General features: G+C 36.4%; 2 protein-coding genes across 2 annotated transcripts; both read right to left on the bottom strand.

The window, feature by feature from the left end:
• Positions 1 to 596: 596 nt before the first annotated feature.
• Positions 597 to 5879, bottom strand: LOC137729440 (putative pectate lyase 8). Its single transcript, XM_068468386.2, has 7 exons — positions 5512 to 5879; positions 5366 to 5419; positions 4709 to 4774; positions 1906 to 2548; positions 1688 to 1791; positions 1377 to 1515; positions 597 to 1148 (listed from the first exon to the last, which is right to left on the bottom strand). The coding sequence occupies exons 1-7, from the start codon at positions 5643 to 5645 to the stop codon at positions 933 to 935; spliced, it is 1356 nt and encodes a 451-aa protein (XP_068324487.2). The 5' UTR covers positions 5646 to 5879; the 3' UTR covers positions 597 to 932.
• An 8952-nt stretch (positions 5880 to 14831) lies between these two features.
• On the bottom strand, positions 14832 to 16166 carry LOC137727412 (uncharacterized). Its single transcript, XM_088677433.1, has 2 exons — positions 15681 to 16166; positions 14832 to 15589 (listed from the first exon to the last, which is right to left on the bottom strand). The coding sequence occupies exon 2, from the start codon at positions 15585 to 15587 to the stop codon at positions 14964 to 14966; it is 624 nt and encodes a 207-aa protein (XP_088533559.1). The 5' UTR covers positions 15588 to 15589; positions 15681 to 16166; the 3' UTR covers positions 14832 to 14963.
• Between the last annotated feature and the right edge of the window lie 947 nt (positions 16167 to 17113).

Here is a 17113-nt window from a genome sequence, read left to right as displayed (position 1 = left end):
ATTTGTAAGAATCAATAATAATACCACTTATTATTGCGGCAATATTCTAAAGGAGAACTTACTGTTGTGTCTGCAACATTTGATACTTTATTTATTCTATAATAAAAAAAGATTGAAATATTCTCATTTTAAACTAAGCGGGGTTGGTGTTTTTACAAGAAATCTCTAGCCAACCTTTTGCGATTGATATGTTGTGATAATATCAACAACACATCGATATAGGGAAATGGTTTTTGTACCACTTTTTAGTTTATGATGTTTGAACAAGTAAATCAAAGAAAAATTAAGGAGCTGGAACAAAGGGAGAACATTGGAAAGAGAAAACGGAAATTATTATAATTAAAGAGCTGAAAGAAAAAGAGAAAGGGGAAGGAGAAAACGAGAATGACGAAGTCATTTCATATGGATACAATGAGACCATTCGTTACCGTAATAGTGCTATTTGGGAACATTAGCCTAGCCTAGGTTTCTCCTTGCCTAACCACATGGCAAGAACAAAGAGGGTGCCAACTGCGTAGCTTATACATGCAAAATCATAAACAAGCTTAGTTGGATAAAATGTGCCCATGTTTTTTTAGGTCACATGCAAAACAATGTGGCCTTGTCATCAAATATTTCATTGCCTAAAGTGCAATTACAATATTATATGGACCAAAGAAAATAGAAAATTACAAACAAATAAGAAAATGTGACTAGAAAAAAATGTACACTTCTTCAAATACTTGATTGGGGCAAATAGGGTGGAAGGAAGGGATGTAAACTTAATGGCTCCACACCAATAATCAAGGGAAAGAAAGAATGAGTAATAATTTCTTTCTTCCTTCTGTTCTTGTTTCTTTTCTTTTTTTTCTTTTTTTTTTTTTTTTGTTTTTGTTTTTTTTTTTTGGGGGGGGGGGGGGGGGGGTTGGTGGGGGTGAGGGATTGAAATATAATTAACATTGGTAACCCCTCCGGCAGCTGAGGACGCCGGCGCTGGCCGTGATGGAGCCAACCAGTGAAGATGACTTGGCCCCCAAGCTAGAGGCCCTGGCATAGCTTGCTCCAGAACCAGTTCCCGATGCAATGAAATAGGCTCCATTGAGCATCAGGTCTCCTTCTGATCTCCAGTTCCAGTGCGTCCAGTCATTTGGATCAACTCTATGTGTGACCTGCAAATTATCAATTAAACAAATTGCAAATGTTGTCAAATTCCAACCTCATCATCTTAATTAGAGGGACTAAATAGACGGGATTGTAAATTGCGGTTTGTATATAGCTTATTGTTTATTTACCATCTTTCAATTCATTTTTTACTAATAGTTTGTAATAGGTTTTATTTGTGCCTATTTCAATAGCTTTATCAAAATTAGCTTCGTTTTTGTATTCCGAATTTATACCTCCTTTGCAAAAGCATTGTTAGGGGCCAGATATCTGTTGCCCTGGCTGTTAATTGTGGGTTCAGCACTTCCACCAATGGCATACATTTCCCAATGTGTGTAGTCATTGTTCACCACATGGAAATACCCGTGCCTACACCTGCAAAATTAATTCAGTTGGCGACCAATTAATAAATTTAGAATGTGTGACTCTTTATGGTTGCGGAATGTGATCAGCTGGTAGACCGGCAGAATACAGCCGGTCGATCCGCGACTCACAAACTGCAAAGTTTATCAAAGAAACTAATAGTTAATCACTTCAGAAATGTTACCTTGGCATCCTTTGAATAAGTCCCTCACCAAAATGATTGTAAGCAATTGTCACTTGCATAAGCTTGTCCCTTACATAGGAGTCACTGTGACCTAGTAACATAACCTGTTCCAATCAACAACATAAATGTTCGTTAATTTCTTATTGTATTTTTAATAAAAGTGTTTATGAGTATAAATGCTTCTAACGAAAACAACCCAGACGAGCCTAGTTATGTACCTCATTATGATGGGTGAAGTAGTTGTTGGAAATGGTAATTGCAGTAGAGCCCATAATAGCATCAATGAGCCCATCCGCACAATTAGAAAGGGAATTGTGGTCAATCCAAATGTGGCTAGATCCAAAAATGGAAATGCCATCCCCGTCCGCCATCGTCCTCCACCCGTAATGGCTCGGCGAGCTCCGGACCAGGGCATTTCCGGTAGATTTGCAGTCATGGATATGTAGCCCATGGATGATGACATTAGTAATATATTGAATCGTAATGCATGCCCCATATGCAATGTGCACATTGACTCCACGTGCATCAATTGTCTTGAAGCTGTTCATAATTAGCTCTTGCTTTAGTGTGATCACCATGTCACGCTTGAACACAATCCACAACGGCCTGTCCTGGATGACGGCGTGGCGGAGGGTTCCGGGTCTAGGGTTGACGGGATCATCATTGCCGGGGTCGTTCACGACGTAGTATCTCCCGTCGCGGCCACCCACGGCGTTGCGCCCAAACCCTATGCCGCAGTTTGCAAGGCGCTTGCGGTGGAGCTGCCACTGTGGGTCACATCTCCAACAATCATCAATTGGATTCCCCGTCGCACATGAAAAGAATCCCAAATTTCTTCTCTCTGTGCTATTACGAATGGTCCTGAAAATAATTGCAAATAAACAAATAAATCATCAAATTTATATAATATAAATAAATAAATAAATAAATAAGCATGTGAAGCAAATAATATAATGTCACATGCATAAATAATCTTAAGGGGCCTAAGGGCCATGTGAATACATGGTAGGGACATACTATGTTTGGCAATAATAAACACCAGGGATAAGAAGGATACGGTCCATACGGAATTACGCCTTTTTTTATTATTTATAATTATTTTAATGTTTTTCCTAAATTTAGTGACACAAAGTAATAAATGGGGAGGTGCACAATTTGTTTGTTCATATTGCAGTGTCGGTGGATAATTAGGGTTTTATAAAAATTGCATGGAAGTATTTAATGAGGTTGCGGCGGACCCATTGAACGACGTAGTTTCTGTCAGTAGGGTTAGCTGTTATATCAGCTTAAAAATGAAGCAGAATTCTGTTGAGAGAAAGTCTTTTGGTACATAAACCAGATCTGCAATCTCTTCACCAGGCTGGTGATGGGGAGCAAAATTGAAGAAGAATAGACCCCACTAAATTGGGGAGTTAAGATCTTTTTTAAGTGAAAGGAACAGTTAATTGAGTGTTAAAACATAAATTTAGGGGAAAATAATGTAGCTTCTGACTTTTTATATATGGATGAGACAAATTGTTCATATGAGATGGATTGAATGATGAGAGCTTTTGACTCTTGAGTGCATTGTATTCATCACATATGAGGCATTGGATTCTAAGGTGTTGACTATGCTAATTTGGTTCCCATGATTGGCTTATGGAAAGGCAAGAGATCAGTTTGAGTGAAAACTAGGAGATGGTTTTGTATGGTATATAACTAAAGTGTGGTATGTGATTGATATTTAAAGGGTATAGCGATTTTATCACTCTGAATTTAGCTTCTCATACTCCAAATTGAGTACTTCATAGTTTTATAAACTCTAAGGGAAAGTATCAAAAGTTAAACTACGAGTGCTCAATTCGTTGCTATGAATAAAGTATGAATACCATACTTGTTAGACAAATTATTGTGTGGTACTTTAACACTATCACGTATGTATATTATCAGTTCACATATGACAATATATAAGTATGGTTGCCTATTGATATCAAACGATAAACTATGCACCAATGTTCATCCGTACAATACGTGAGCTGGTTACACCACGTAATAGTGTTCCACCATCACGCTAACAATCTTTCCACATGAAGAGGAGGGGCTTTAGACTTTAGTGAGATAGAAAAACAACCCAAAGGTGCACAAACAAATGCATTGGCACATAAAGCTAATGTGAGATAGAATGAGATTTGGATAAGGGGAAGGAGAAAGAAAAAAAGACAAGAAAATAATAATGCGAAAGCGTGAGGAGCGGATCTAGCGACATGGGCATGTGAGGAAAAGAAAGAGAGGTTGCTGCCGCAAGAACATGCCAACAACATGGGTGGTTGATTCCCCAGAAATCTATAAAGTTTAAACACAAATTCCTAAGATAATAATATTAATAACATAATATAATATAAAAGATAGATTATTTAATCATTAAAGACGCAGAGAAAATGGATCTTTGTAGAATATAAGATGACAAAGAATTTGTACCATCAGAAATAGCAGCAGCTTATAATAAAACAATGTAGTTTTGATTCTCAATCAGTTACTTTTTAACCTTGATCTGTACGTTAGGTTAAATTTACAAGAAGTGGTCCTCGGGATCTTTTTCGAACAATATAAGTGTACCAATCCTAACCCAGCATGGTTATTTTTGCTTGGAACTGTTGACCCTTTTTAATTTGACTGGAGTTTTTGGCGGTAAAATCTGAATTGTAATTGACTAGATTTAATCTACATATCGGAAAACAATAGAAGAGACTTGTATGAAACCGGATGCATTCCATTGTATCCTCTCTTCTTTCGTATATGTCTCTCCTTTCGCGTAGCATGATACATAAAAAGAAAGGTAATACATAACAAATTGACGTTTCGTGTAAGTTTTAACCGGAAGAAAGGTATGCGAAATGAACATGTAATAAAACAAGTTGGTTTGTAATTGAAGCAATCATGCATGACGCCATGTAGCACTTCTTTTATATGACCCCATGATATCTTGAAACATATTAATTAGGGTAACATGCAAATCATAAAAGAGAGAAATGAGAGACTTACATGTCAACCATGGAGGCTATTTCATCCGGATTATCTACTGCATGCTCATCCAAAGCTTCATCAGACCTGCAAACACAAAATTATTTCCACCAAATTAGAATTCTTTTTTTAATTGAGAAAGAGTTACTAAAAGTTATTATTAACGTGAATCACCTAATTAAATAAGCACAAAGAGATACTCTCCGCCCGATAAGCGTGGAGAGAGAATTGGATTATGGCAAAAATGACATGATTAATTATGACTTAATTTGATTAGTACAAGTATTCAAGATTGCTATTGGATAACTGTACATGATATGAAAAAGGTAATTTTGGTATGTAAAAAACTAACATTTCTAAAAGAAGGGGAAAACTATGATCACCAAATAAAGGGTCTAGATTTTTCAGATCCAATCTCAGTTAATGCCTTAAATTTGCACTCTTAGCCAATTCGACGATCCAAATCAAAAGTTCTAAAACCAGCCGGGGCAATCCTTGGTTGTCTCCGAAAATATATCTTTATTTTTCTATCTCTCACATTACGTTACCATTTTGTTAAAAATTGTATTATCGAAAAACTAAGAAACTTAGGAAGGAGGATGTATCCCCAGTTGAACGCTAGAACCACCTTAAAGCTGAGAAGTTGAACAAAATAGCAAGTACTACTGAAAAACTGACCTTTCTGCCATTGATGAGTTCTTGGAGCTCAATGACTCCTTTGGTCCCACAAACCTACCACACAAAAAAAGCCCTAATCCAATGAGCACCCAAAACTTAAAGACTCCACAGTGAAATGCAGCTCAAATTAAAAATAAAATGCATACCTAGAATTTACATTCTTGTCAGTCTCTGCAGAGGCATTTGTGCTTGCAACCAGAGCTAGAAGAACCGCCATTGTCGAAAGTAACAAAAACAAGTTCAAAGAGACCACCATTGTTGGTTTAGAGCAAGCTCTCATGCTCTAATTTCTGTATTTATGTTAATAATGGCGCTCGACCGGTGTCAAAAATTGAAGAAGAAGAGGAGGAAAAATGGAAGGCAAATGGAGTCGAAGAAAAGTTGTCATGGCGCTGTGTTTATATAGTGAAAGGGCCGGGCCTAATTACTTTTCTAATCTCACTTAAATTAAACCCTGGTTAAGTTAATCACAAAAGTAAACAATATTTAACATCCTTTATCACCACCCTTAACTGCCACTAACTGATTCTCTCACTCTCTCTTTAAAGGCCGCCACTTGTCAAAGGTGTGTGTCGGTCAGTCACGTGCCGCACCCTTTCTGGTCTCTCTTCACACTTCCTCCAACCCCGAAAGCCCACGTTACCGCATTTATTTTCATTTATTTTTATATATTTTTCTATTTTTTTTAGGGTGGTCTACAAACACATCTTTTTTTATTTTATTTTATTTTTTCCTTCTTTTTTTCATCCCATGCATTTTTTATTGAAGTATGATTATCTCTCATTTTATTCTTATCTTTTTCCCTCGTTTTCTTTTACATATTGTTTTTTATCTTTTTCTGGCTATTAAAAAACTAACACACAATATCGACATGATATAACTGTAACCATTCAAAATGAAGGGAATGAAAGAAGAGGGAAACTACCAGGAGAGAGAAGACATGGCTTAACATTAACCGTTCAAATAGGAGAAAAGGAAAAAAAAAGACTAAAAGGGTGAAAAATCTTACCGTTCTTTTTTAACTTCTTAATTTTTAACTATCAAAATAAATGAATTAAAAATAATAATAACAAAGAAATTAACGAAAAGTGTGCAACGTAAATTGAGTGTATAGCATAATCGCACTACTTTTTTTTTACTGAAGCATATTTCTTCATATAACGTAATCGCGGTGGTTTTTAATCTAGTCTACTCGCTGGCTTTTGGAGCCACGCAGCCACGTGTGAGTACCTGATTTTCCGGTGGCGTATGAGCTAGCTGGAATATAAAAAGAGTTGACGACTGACAGGTGTCCTCGAAATTTCCAAAGAGTACGGTACTTGCGGGCTATTAAAGTTTCAAGATCTGCTAGGTCACCGGTTCTTTGAGTAGTCGTCCGTACTCAGATCCGATTAGGGGTTTTTGACTTGGCTTCTCTGACCTTCTAGTTCTTATATACTTTTATTCTTTTCTATTTGTGCAGTTACGGTTAAATCACGTTAATATTTTATATCACTATTTCTTTTTGTTTTATTATCTCTATAAAAAAAATCAATATAAAATGTTGACGTGGCTTAACCGTGACCTCACAAAATAGGAGGGGATGAGAGTATATGGGAATTAGGAGGGCAGAGAAGCCGGGTCCTTTTCACCTTGGCAATGTTGGCATTGTCGCTTCAGATCAATTTTTATTATTAAAAATTTTGGAAATTTATAGTTTCTTTTTTAGTTGGCATTTTCACCAACAGGATCCTCTACGGATTCTTTTGCTGAGGATTCTGGAGATCTGTGAATTGTGTCCGTTCATCGTGCAGTCAGTTTTTGTCAAGCATTGTTTATGTTTATTTTTAAATAAAAATATTTAAAATGATATCTGACCGCACGATGTACGATGAACGGACACGATACACGGATCCCCGAAATCCTCACAAAGAGGATCCGAACTCTGCATATTCAAGGAAGGAGTGTTTCTTCCCATGCAGCCACCATACTAATATAAATGATTTTATATAACGATATAATTATCCTAAATAGTTGCAGGAATAAATTTCGCAATTTTTGAGTTTCAAAATTAGAGAAATATTACTAGACTTTGTTACTAAGTGACACAAATTAGAGTCATTGGAATACTTTTTTTTTTTTGTTTGATTTTTGCTTTCAAATTAAAAAAAAAATGAATTAAACAAGTTTTCATTTTTCAGTTTTCATAAAGATGAAAACACACAAGAATATTTTCTTTTTTGTTTTGAAACCCAATACTGTCACATCCCGGCCCAGGGCGGATCACTTCCCGGGCCCGCTCCACCACCGTAGCACGATATTGTCCGCTTTGGGCTTACCATTCCCTCACGGTTTTGTTTTTGGGAACTCACGAGCAACTTCCCAGTGGGTCACCCATCATAGGATTGCTCTAGCCCCCTTCTCGCTTAACTTCGGAGTTCCTACGGAACCCGAAGCCAGTGAGCTCCCAAAAGGCCTCGTGCTAGGTAGGGATGGGAATATACATATAAGGATCACTCCCCTGGGCGATGTGGGATGTCACAATCCACCCCCCTTAGGAGCCCGACGTCCTCGTCGGCACACTCGTGACCAGGGTTAGGCTCTGATACCAAATTGTCACATCCCAGCTCGGGGCGGATCACTTCCCGGCCCCGCTCCACCACCGTAGCACAATATTGTCCGCTTTGGGCTTACCATTCCCTCACGGTTTTGTTTTTGGGAACTCACGAGCAACTTCCCAGTGGGTCACCCATCATAGGATCTAGCACCCTTCTCGCTTAACTTCGGAGTTCTTACGGAACCCGAAGCCAGTGAGCTCCCAAAAGGCCTCGTGCTAGGTAGGGATGAGAATATACATATAAGGATCACTCCCCTGGGCGATGTGGGATGTCACAAATACAATTACCAAACAGACCATTAATATTTGTTTATTTCTTAATAAGAAAAAATAGTTGACGCTTCAAAAAAATCATCATATATGCACTCCTTAAAATGTGATTATTCCTTTTCCTAAAATAGGTAGCTTTTGTATAATTTGATATAGTGTTGATTAATTTGAACAAAAATGCTATTCCTATCACAATTTTCACACCACATTTGTATTACATCTCTAATAAAGATGAAACTCATACGCGTTGATGAACCCTACTTCTATTTGAGAGGTGGTACAAATGTCGTATGAAAAATATGATAAGTGCAACATTACTCTAATTTGGATGAACACATCAATGCATGCCATATATTTGTATAGTCTCAAATAATTTTTATATGGTATTATAAATTTGGTGAATTTCAACACCGTAGGCCATATATATATATATATATATATATATATATATTTGTTCTTTGTTGTTTTGTGTTGAGAAATGTTACGTTATTGTAAATGTAAACGGTGCACATAAAACAATATGTTGTAAATGTGGCCTCGTTAAAATCTTCTCCGGTGTTTTCTATCCGATATAAAGAAAGAGAGACGCTGTATGTTTAATGGCGATGAATCAAGTATCAAGTGATGTTGAGCTAGAATGTCATGTTAGCAGGTTTAGAGAAAATCTCATTTGATTGGACATCCAATCCATTGCACTACCCAAAAATCCATAACAGTTAGGAGTCCACCATTAATGCCGCACCAACTCTCCCACCACCACCCTTGGCCCACCATCACCGCCCCTTACCACCGCCTTGATCTGCCACTACTGTCGTCATCACCCCGTCCGCTTCATCCCACTGTTGCCACCATCACCACAACAGTTTTACATAAAATTTTACTAAAAAAGTATATATTGTGACACTGCTTTTCATACGCAAACCACTTTAAAGTATATTTTACTACTCGCTGAACTACTTTACTTTACGATAGAATATTATTCTCAAAACAAGCAGAAGCAACTTTTATTAAAGCTACAACATTACCAAATTTGCCTGTATACCCTCTTTGTATTTGGTTTGATGTTGTTCCTCCGAGTGTAGGGACTTTTTATTTACCTGTTTCACCCTCTAAAAAAGAAAACCAATTCTTGATAATTTTTCAAAGTTCCTAAATAAATATTGGATTGAATTAACTGAAAAAAAAATACTCAAAATTAGGATAGATTGCTTTGGGTTCTAAATTTGTGTTCGTTTTTTATTAAACAACCCGAAAACTTGGTTGTTATTACTCATTAAGCATTCTTGACCACTCAACCAAAAGGCCAAAACATAGGATTCATCAAAAAACTCATGATTGATTAATCATATGTGACGTTTTTTTATGTCTGTGCATGAGAGTATGACTATGGATTTCAAGAATTCAACAAAGACGAAGCTCCTTCCATTTTCATTCAAACAATGCAAATATTATGCAAAATAATTTCATTTGGCTGTAAAGCATAGAAACTTCCAAGGTGAATTAGAGGATGAATAACCTATGCGTAAACAGATGATAACCTAATTAATTATTGAAGATTGCTGAATTGGAGGATGGTGATTGATCTAATCTGATTAATTTGTCAATAAACATGTATCATAGTACCTAACTCAACCGCCTTAATTTATTGTACCTTAGGAACCAAAAAATTGATCATATGATATGCAAGCCTACATGTATCCCACGTTGTTTTAGAATCTTTCACCCTAATTTGTTTTTAAAAAAGGGTGCCGGTTTTATTATATATATATATATATATATATTAATAATTGACACAAATATTAAAGATGAGATTCTAGATAATATTCAAGAGGTCCTTGATTTAAGGAGACTTTAAAAAAAAATATAAAAAGCCAATTTCGTTAAACTAGTTGTCATTGTATTAGTAGATTTGAGAGCAAGACATACCCCATAATAAACAAAGAAATGCTTCTAAGTCTTGAAATCATCTACACCCAAATTCAAAAAACTGAGATGGCCATCCGAAGTCAAAAGAACTGTATTCTTGATGAAAATGTTACACACTTCACGAATTGGGTAATCCTCAACCTTGTAATTGCACGTTAACTTGACCATATCATGGCAATCGTATTCGATATTGATTTTAATCGTTTTAGTGCATGCATGTAAACATTTTTGTGTACGTAATAATAATATATATAATAAAATCAAATACAAATACAACAACCAAACCGTCATCTGTGATTCTATATAATGAGTTGGTACCCACTAACTAAGCCCTCTAATTGATATGTATACGTATACGATTGTTGACAAAAGTCAATGATAATACGGTGCAATATTTTCTATTATTCAGGGAAGATAATGTGATACGAGAGGTGCAATAACCTACTGACATCATGAACTTTTGATGTTTTTCCGGTTTTTCGTATTTCGGGTGTGATAGGTCAAATGCCTCCTCGGCACGTAGGCTTGCAGGTTAAAGGTATGCATGCATGTGCTTGGAAGGAATCTGCCTTTGTCATTGGTTGGTTCAAAACCCTAACTATTTTCACATGGGCAGCTACATTATTATAATTCATATTCAAACACATCCGCTTAACGAGAACCTTGGATTAATGGTTTACTTTTCGGATTATAATCTAAGTCTTTTTATATCAAGAAATCACGAGAATATTCTTCTTTGTATCTGCCAAAAGCTAAATACATATTAAACAAATTAAACGAGTAATATGTAAATTTATTCGAGCAATAGTAGCTAGGTAATTTTGATATTCATTAAGATATACTAATTCTACCAGATCTCCGTGTCGGTACGTACTTGGGGGCATACACATTTTGTTCCAGGACTTTCGTCTGAGTACACATTTTGCTCCATGATTTTCGTCTATGAATGGAAAATAGGGTTAGATCTTCGGTTTACCCGAAGTACAAATAACAACATACACACATATACTTAAAATTATAGTCTCTCTAGCATAAATTAACGATATTATCCTTTTTCCTTTTTATTGCTTAATTTTTGCTAAATAATAAGAATAAGTATGTTCTCTTGATCATGAATGCATGATCACTCATACGTAAATTTTTTTTTTTTTTTTAACAAATGATATTATTTACACTAAAAGGGTAGAGGAAGAGACTAAACCTCTCAATAGGCTAGCAATAATGTGCATGGTTCAAATTTGCCTTTGGTTCTTAAGAACTCTCACTTACAAATGAAGAGGAATACCACTAGACCATAGTACTAAATGACATGATCACTTATACTTAGAAAAAAAAAATTTAATTTTTATGTTTTTAGCATTTTAATCCCTATCCTTAATATAATGTCCAAAAATAAGTGATCATAAATCTTCAATCACCTAATGGCTTAGAAACGAGACTCTGTAGTTATATACGCATCAGTTTTACTTAAGTCCGGCCTTTACCATGAGATAACTTCAATCATTGATACGTATAAATTATTGTCGACATGTTATAGCCAAGAGGTATGTAATTTACAATTGCCTATTTGCCTACATTCATTCATTCATACCACTAAATGATTCATATATTGGATGATTGGAGCGCGGCATTAATGCCATAAACTCATCATCATACTATTCTTTTCCTCCATCTGTTGTTTTGTCTTCTCTCTCTCTCTCCCCCTCGAAAAGAAAAAAAAATTAACTTTCCCTCCTCGTCTTTCTGTATCAACTTTATATATTGTCCTGCATTATTGCTCTAGACACCTGGAAAATGGAAATAACTAATACTTGAGAAGCCAAAACTGCCACCAGATCCAAGTCCCATCTTTGTCCCTCGTTCAAGCCTAACTTTTAACGCTCAAAGTCTCAACCTTCTTAGAGTTTTTTTTACAAGATGTTGTCGCATACCTTGCATTGCACATCTAATAGTAGTTGTCATTCTATATTCTTGAGTTCCGTTTCCCTATATTTTGTAGAAAATTATGTTCATCGTTTGATTTTAATCCAATAATGGAAGAGAAAGTACAATACAATAAAAGATGACCATCTACAGTTGAATTAAGATTGAACAGTCTGTGACAACAATTTTCTTAAAAGACGCAGTCTAAGAGAACAAAACTGCTATACTAAGAGAGAAAGATAAACTCGTCACATCCACGATTTACAAGAGTGCATAATTTTTCTCTAGTAATAGACTCAATCTTAAATCATTTCAAGTCACATAATAAGATAGAAAAACAATAAACTCGAATTTTACATCTAAACTTTTCTACACAGGCCCTTTCAATTTCTCAAGCATAAGCATATGCCTTGACCGAATGATATATATATGCATGTACATACACACATATATATTTGGCGTTGAAAAATCCATATAAAATGACCACAACTAGTCCCTAATTTGGAGGCAGGCAGAGGATCAAATGTGTACGCGTACTAAGTTTGTCCTTTTGAGTTTGCATGAGTCGTTGTTGTTCAATGTCATTATTGGCCCACATGGGTTGTGTTATCCATTTGTGGTGGATCTCATATTCATAGCTTTCTTTGCACCCAGCTTACAACACATGTCATGTTACTATATTGTGTTTGTTCTGCAGACCTGTGTTTATTTTTCCGCTGGCAAATCCAATTTCTTCTTCGAGTAGTAGTGTTTACACCACTCTAAAACTAAAAGTTTTGACAATATTGCATGCATGAATTCTTATGTATTAGGTTCAACAAATAGTAGTCTATAACTGTTTGAGATAAAAGTGAAATTGGGTTTGTTGGTATAGTTTAGCTCGATACATGCTAGAGATTTTGATATGGACATTTGCGTATTATGGGAACGAAAATGGAAAAATTGAAAATTTTCGGTGCAATTTCGAATATGGTTACATAGCCCTTTTTTTTCAAACGATAGATGAAATTTATTAATATTCAAATGCGAATCAATACATTAGCATCATCAGCGAGGGTGTTAAAAAGCCATATTGGTTCCCAATCAACCCACATTGATACACTCCTTTCTCTTTAAAATCATAAGCAGCTACCATTCCACCTCCTCCTTCGCATCCATCTCTACCTCCACCATTTTGAATCTATTATCCACCATGTACCACCTCCGCCTCCGCCATGGTGGAAGACATACAATGAAAACCTTCCACCAACGCTACCTGCTACCTTAAAAATTCCAGGCCATGAACGCAGCACCCAACCCCAGCCCCCAGAGTTTGACTTCGAGCACCCTGCATGTGGGTGCAAAAATTAAGGGCCAAGTAACCAGTCATTTCCCATGCATCCTAAAAATTGGAGAGTGAGGCTAAAATAAAGCAACATGAATCAAGCACTACTAAGGAACATGGAGTGAGATAATGGAACTGGGAGCCCAAGCTTTTTATGCCTATAAGGGCCTAGAATCCCACCAGAACGGGGGGAGGAAAAAGAAAGAAAGATCAGTTGATCATTTTAAACAAAAACTAACTAGAGCGTCGGAGTGTTTTTTTGCAAGTCCCCCTCCTCCTTCATTCATTGATGGCGAGCGGAGATAGTGTTATGAGCTTCTCAACGTGGTTACAAGATTTACTTGTTGGAGATTGGAGGAGCTGAATTTTTCCGCTCCAACAATGTACCATCACAATTAAGCTTTAAGACATTTGAAGCCCAATTAGAAAACCTCAAACACTGAAATCTGAAGCCCAAATTATGACAGGTAGAAAGCCCAAACTGATTTCCATGGGAGTGCATATATATCTGGTACAGATAGGAATCAACTTCCTATTCCTTGTGTGAGAAGAAAAACTTTCTAGGAGTAGGAGAATATTGTTCGTGCAGAAGTTATGATTTTCACTCCTTATAGTTTCAGTTTTTGCTGCACAACCTTGTAGAAATCAATACTACATCAAAATTTTATAGAGACGTGCCAACCCGTGAAGTTAGTTTACTTGCTTCCTTGTAGTAATGTATCAATCTTGTCCTAGGAACTCACAACTAACCGCATCGTTGTTATTATCAGCCAAACTTACAGCTTACCGAATTCACAACACGACATGTGTGGAAGTTTTATGATAACAAACCTTAGTGGAATTAGAAACAAATTGTCAATTTCATGTACATTCAATTGAACTAAAGGCATAATGCGTATATTGGACACTCGTTTTATCACTGGTAAATGTAAGTGTTGATGGGTTGTGCCTTCAGTTCATAGAGTTTCGTACCCCATTCATATAAGTTGGGTTTTTTTTTTTTTTTTTTTTTTTTTTTTTTTGCTCTAAACAACTCAACTATTTTTGTTCTCTATCAACTTTGCACTACTGTTTAAACCGAAATACTTTCACGCTAAATTTCTCCTTATGCACACAGCACATTCATGTTCATTTTGTACTTATCAAATTGGATAAACTAAAGAAGAACTAAAAAATTAAATTAAATTGTAGTGTGTAGAAAATGTGTACAGAAATCATTTCTCTTTCTTTCTTAAAAGTGTCAACTGGTGGCCATGACAACCCATCCTTTCGGAGTCCGAGAAGACTCACAAAGACATTTTAGCCTCCCCTGACCACCATCGTGTGATTCACCAGGAACGGGGAAATTCAAGCTTCAATTGAAGCGAGAGTCAAATTTTGTGGTTAAAATTAAGGTATGCTTTAACAATAAGGTAGGATGGCCATTCTTTTTCATGTAATATATCCCAACTAATCATGTCAAGATAAATTGGCAATTACAATATCTCAAAAATGGAAAGTAAAAGCTAGAGAGATGCTTATTACCAAAAATGCAACTCCACTATCCACCCTCACTATTTCTACAAATGGAGAGAAAGATCAAGCTTTTGCTCTTTACCCTTACTACCACCACCAATCCCGGAGTTGTGATCCCCATTCGCCATTGATGACTGCTGTGATGAACCTCCTCCACTTAATCCATTGTATCTTAAGCTCCTCTGCCAATTCAAGAAACTTTGCTCATCATCCTCACACTGATAACGGTTCACGTTATTGCTCGACGACAGGCCATTCCCGCCATAGTACACAGAATTCTCAAACTTTGGTGCTCCGTTGGATCCGAAACAGTCTGATGAGAACTGGTTAGGATTCGGAAAGTATCGGAGATTGGCTGCATGAGCAGTTATATAGGGATGCAAGAGGCCTAAATGATGGTTTGGAGCAAAAACCATGTGAGGTTGTGTGTTAGGGGATAGTATGGGGAAGTTGATAGACAAAGCGTAGTTAGAAGCGCGTTTAGCTTTCCTCGCAGCCGTTCTTTCCTTCTTGTGAGCGTTTTGGTGGCCTCCCAAGGCTTGAGAACTGTAAAATTTTCTCGAACAGAAGAGGCACGGAAACAATCTTGTGTTCGCATCTCTATCTTCTTCTGCATTGCTCTCTTGGTGATCAACTTCCGTGACGCCTTTCTCTTCTTCGTCTCCCATGTCTGCAACGAAAATCAGAACATGAAGGTGAACGAAAATTCGAAAAGAACGAAAACCCAAGTGGGGAAAATTTAGTAATGTTGAGGAATCAACCTTGAGAAAGAGTAGAAGAGTAGAAGAATTGAAGAAATGGTATGAATTGAGCTGAGAGTGACAGAGAAAGGAAAGGAAAATGTGGGAGAAGTGTCTTGGAGGTTTGGCGTTTGGCTTGTTTTCTGATCAGAAGTGTAAAATAAGAGAGTTCAGAAGCTAACTTGTCAAAGAGTTGGAGTTGGAAAATGTGAAGAGTCTCTGAGTAATACTATTAAATAGAGTGCTTGACACAGAGGGCTGTATGGGCTTGGAAACACAAGAGATAAGAGAGAGAGAGAGAGAGAGAGAGAGAGAGAGAGAGAGAGAGAGTCTGTAGGAACAAGTGGGGAACTGGCTTTAGCTTTTAAGTCACCCAATCCTTCCACATTGGCTTTGGAGATCACGAACCTGATCATGTAAGCTTTAGCTTCCTCTCACAGTCTGACTTCCACTCTCTCTCTCTCTCTCTCTCTCTCTCTCTCTCTCTCTCTCTAAATTAATTAGCCACGACTTTCATTATTCTGGGTTTTCTTTGAATTGTAAACTTGGTTAATTACCAAAAATATTGTCAGACGTAAGCAAGTTGGCTAAAGATAAGCGTGCCTAGGTTTTTTTTCATCTGAATTCGAATTTCTCCCCACATGAAATAGACTAGTTCAGAATATTTCCTTGTCAAAAAATTATGAAATACAATTGTCGACATAAAAAAAAAAAAAAAAAACAAAAAGCAAAGGGTGATATATCATCAATAGAAATGAACACGTTTATCAACGCTTAAGTAATAATTCAATTATCAACTTCTATGTCATTTGTATGCAAATTTAGTATCTAGTATTACCCAATAAAAAACCACTATATGAATCATGTAGAATAAATATACACTTTTTAGTTTCTTACACGTTTATTAAATTATGTTTGTTGATTCAATTTGTTTATCCAATCTCATATCCATAAATTAAGATGAATGTGAGAAACTAAAAAGGAACTTTAACAAAAAGCTCCCGGCACTGTTCACTTTAACGAAAATCCACATTTTTACACTAAAAAGTCAGTCATAGTATTATTCACTTTACCCTTTATTTTGCCCTTAAATAATTACCAAACAAGTTGTCAAGATAAGGAACCACTTCACTTGAGTGGCAGACCAGCACATGTATCCTTTAGGTATTATTGCCCCAATATATCCAGTTAAAAAATGACTATCAAAGAGGTCCTTAACTAGTTTGACACTCTAACTGCCATTGATTCTTCTATCTATCTCCAATTAATCAGCCACTTGACTTTGATTACTCTTTAAGTTTTCTTAAAACTTGTCAACTTGGTTAATTACCAAAAACAGTCGTCAAGATAAGAAACCGCTCCACTCAAAGAGTTGCAGCCTGGAGGGTTTAGCTCTAGCACACTGGTTTTGCATTGAGGCAACAGTGTCTTTCCATATCTGTGGGAGACCTGAC

The sequence above is a fragment of the Pyrus communis genome, chromosome 10 (assembly GCF_041283825.1).
Source record: "Pyrus communis isolate YQ-2024b chromosome 10, ASM4128382v1, whole genome shotgun sequence".
Taxonomy (NCBI): domain Eukaryota; kingdom Viridiplantae; phylum Streptophyta; class Magnoliopsida; order Rosales; family Rosaceae; genus Pyrus; species Pyrus communis.
Note: the sequence above shows the minus strand (reverse complement) of the source record. Positions and strands in the feature narration are given on the sequence as shown.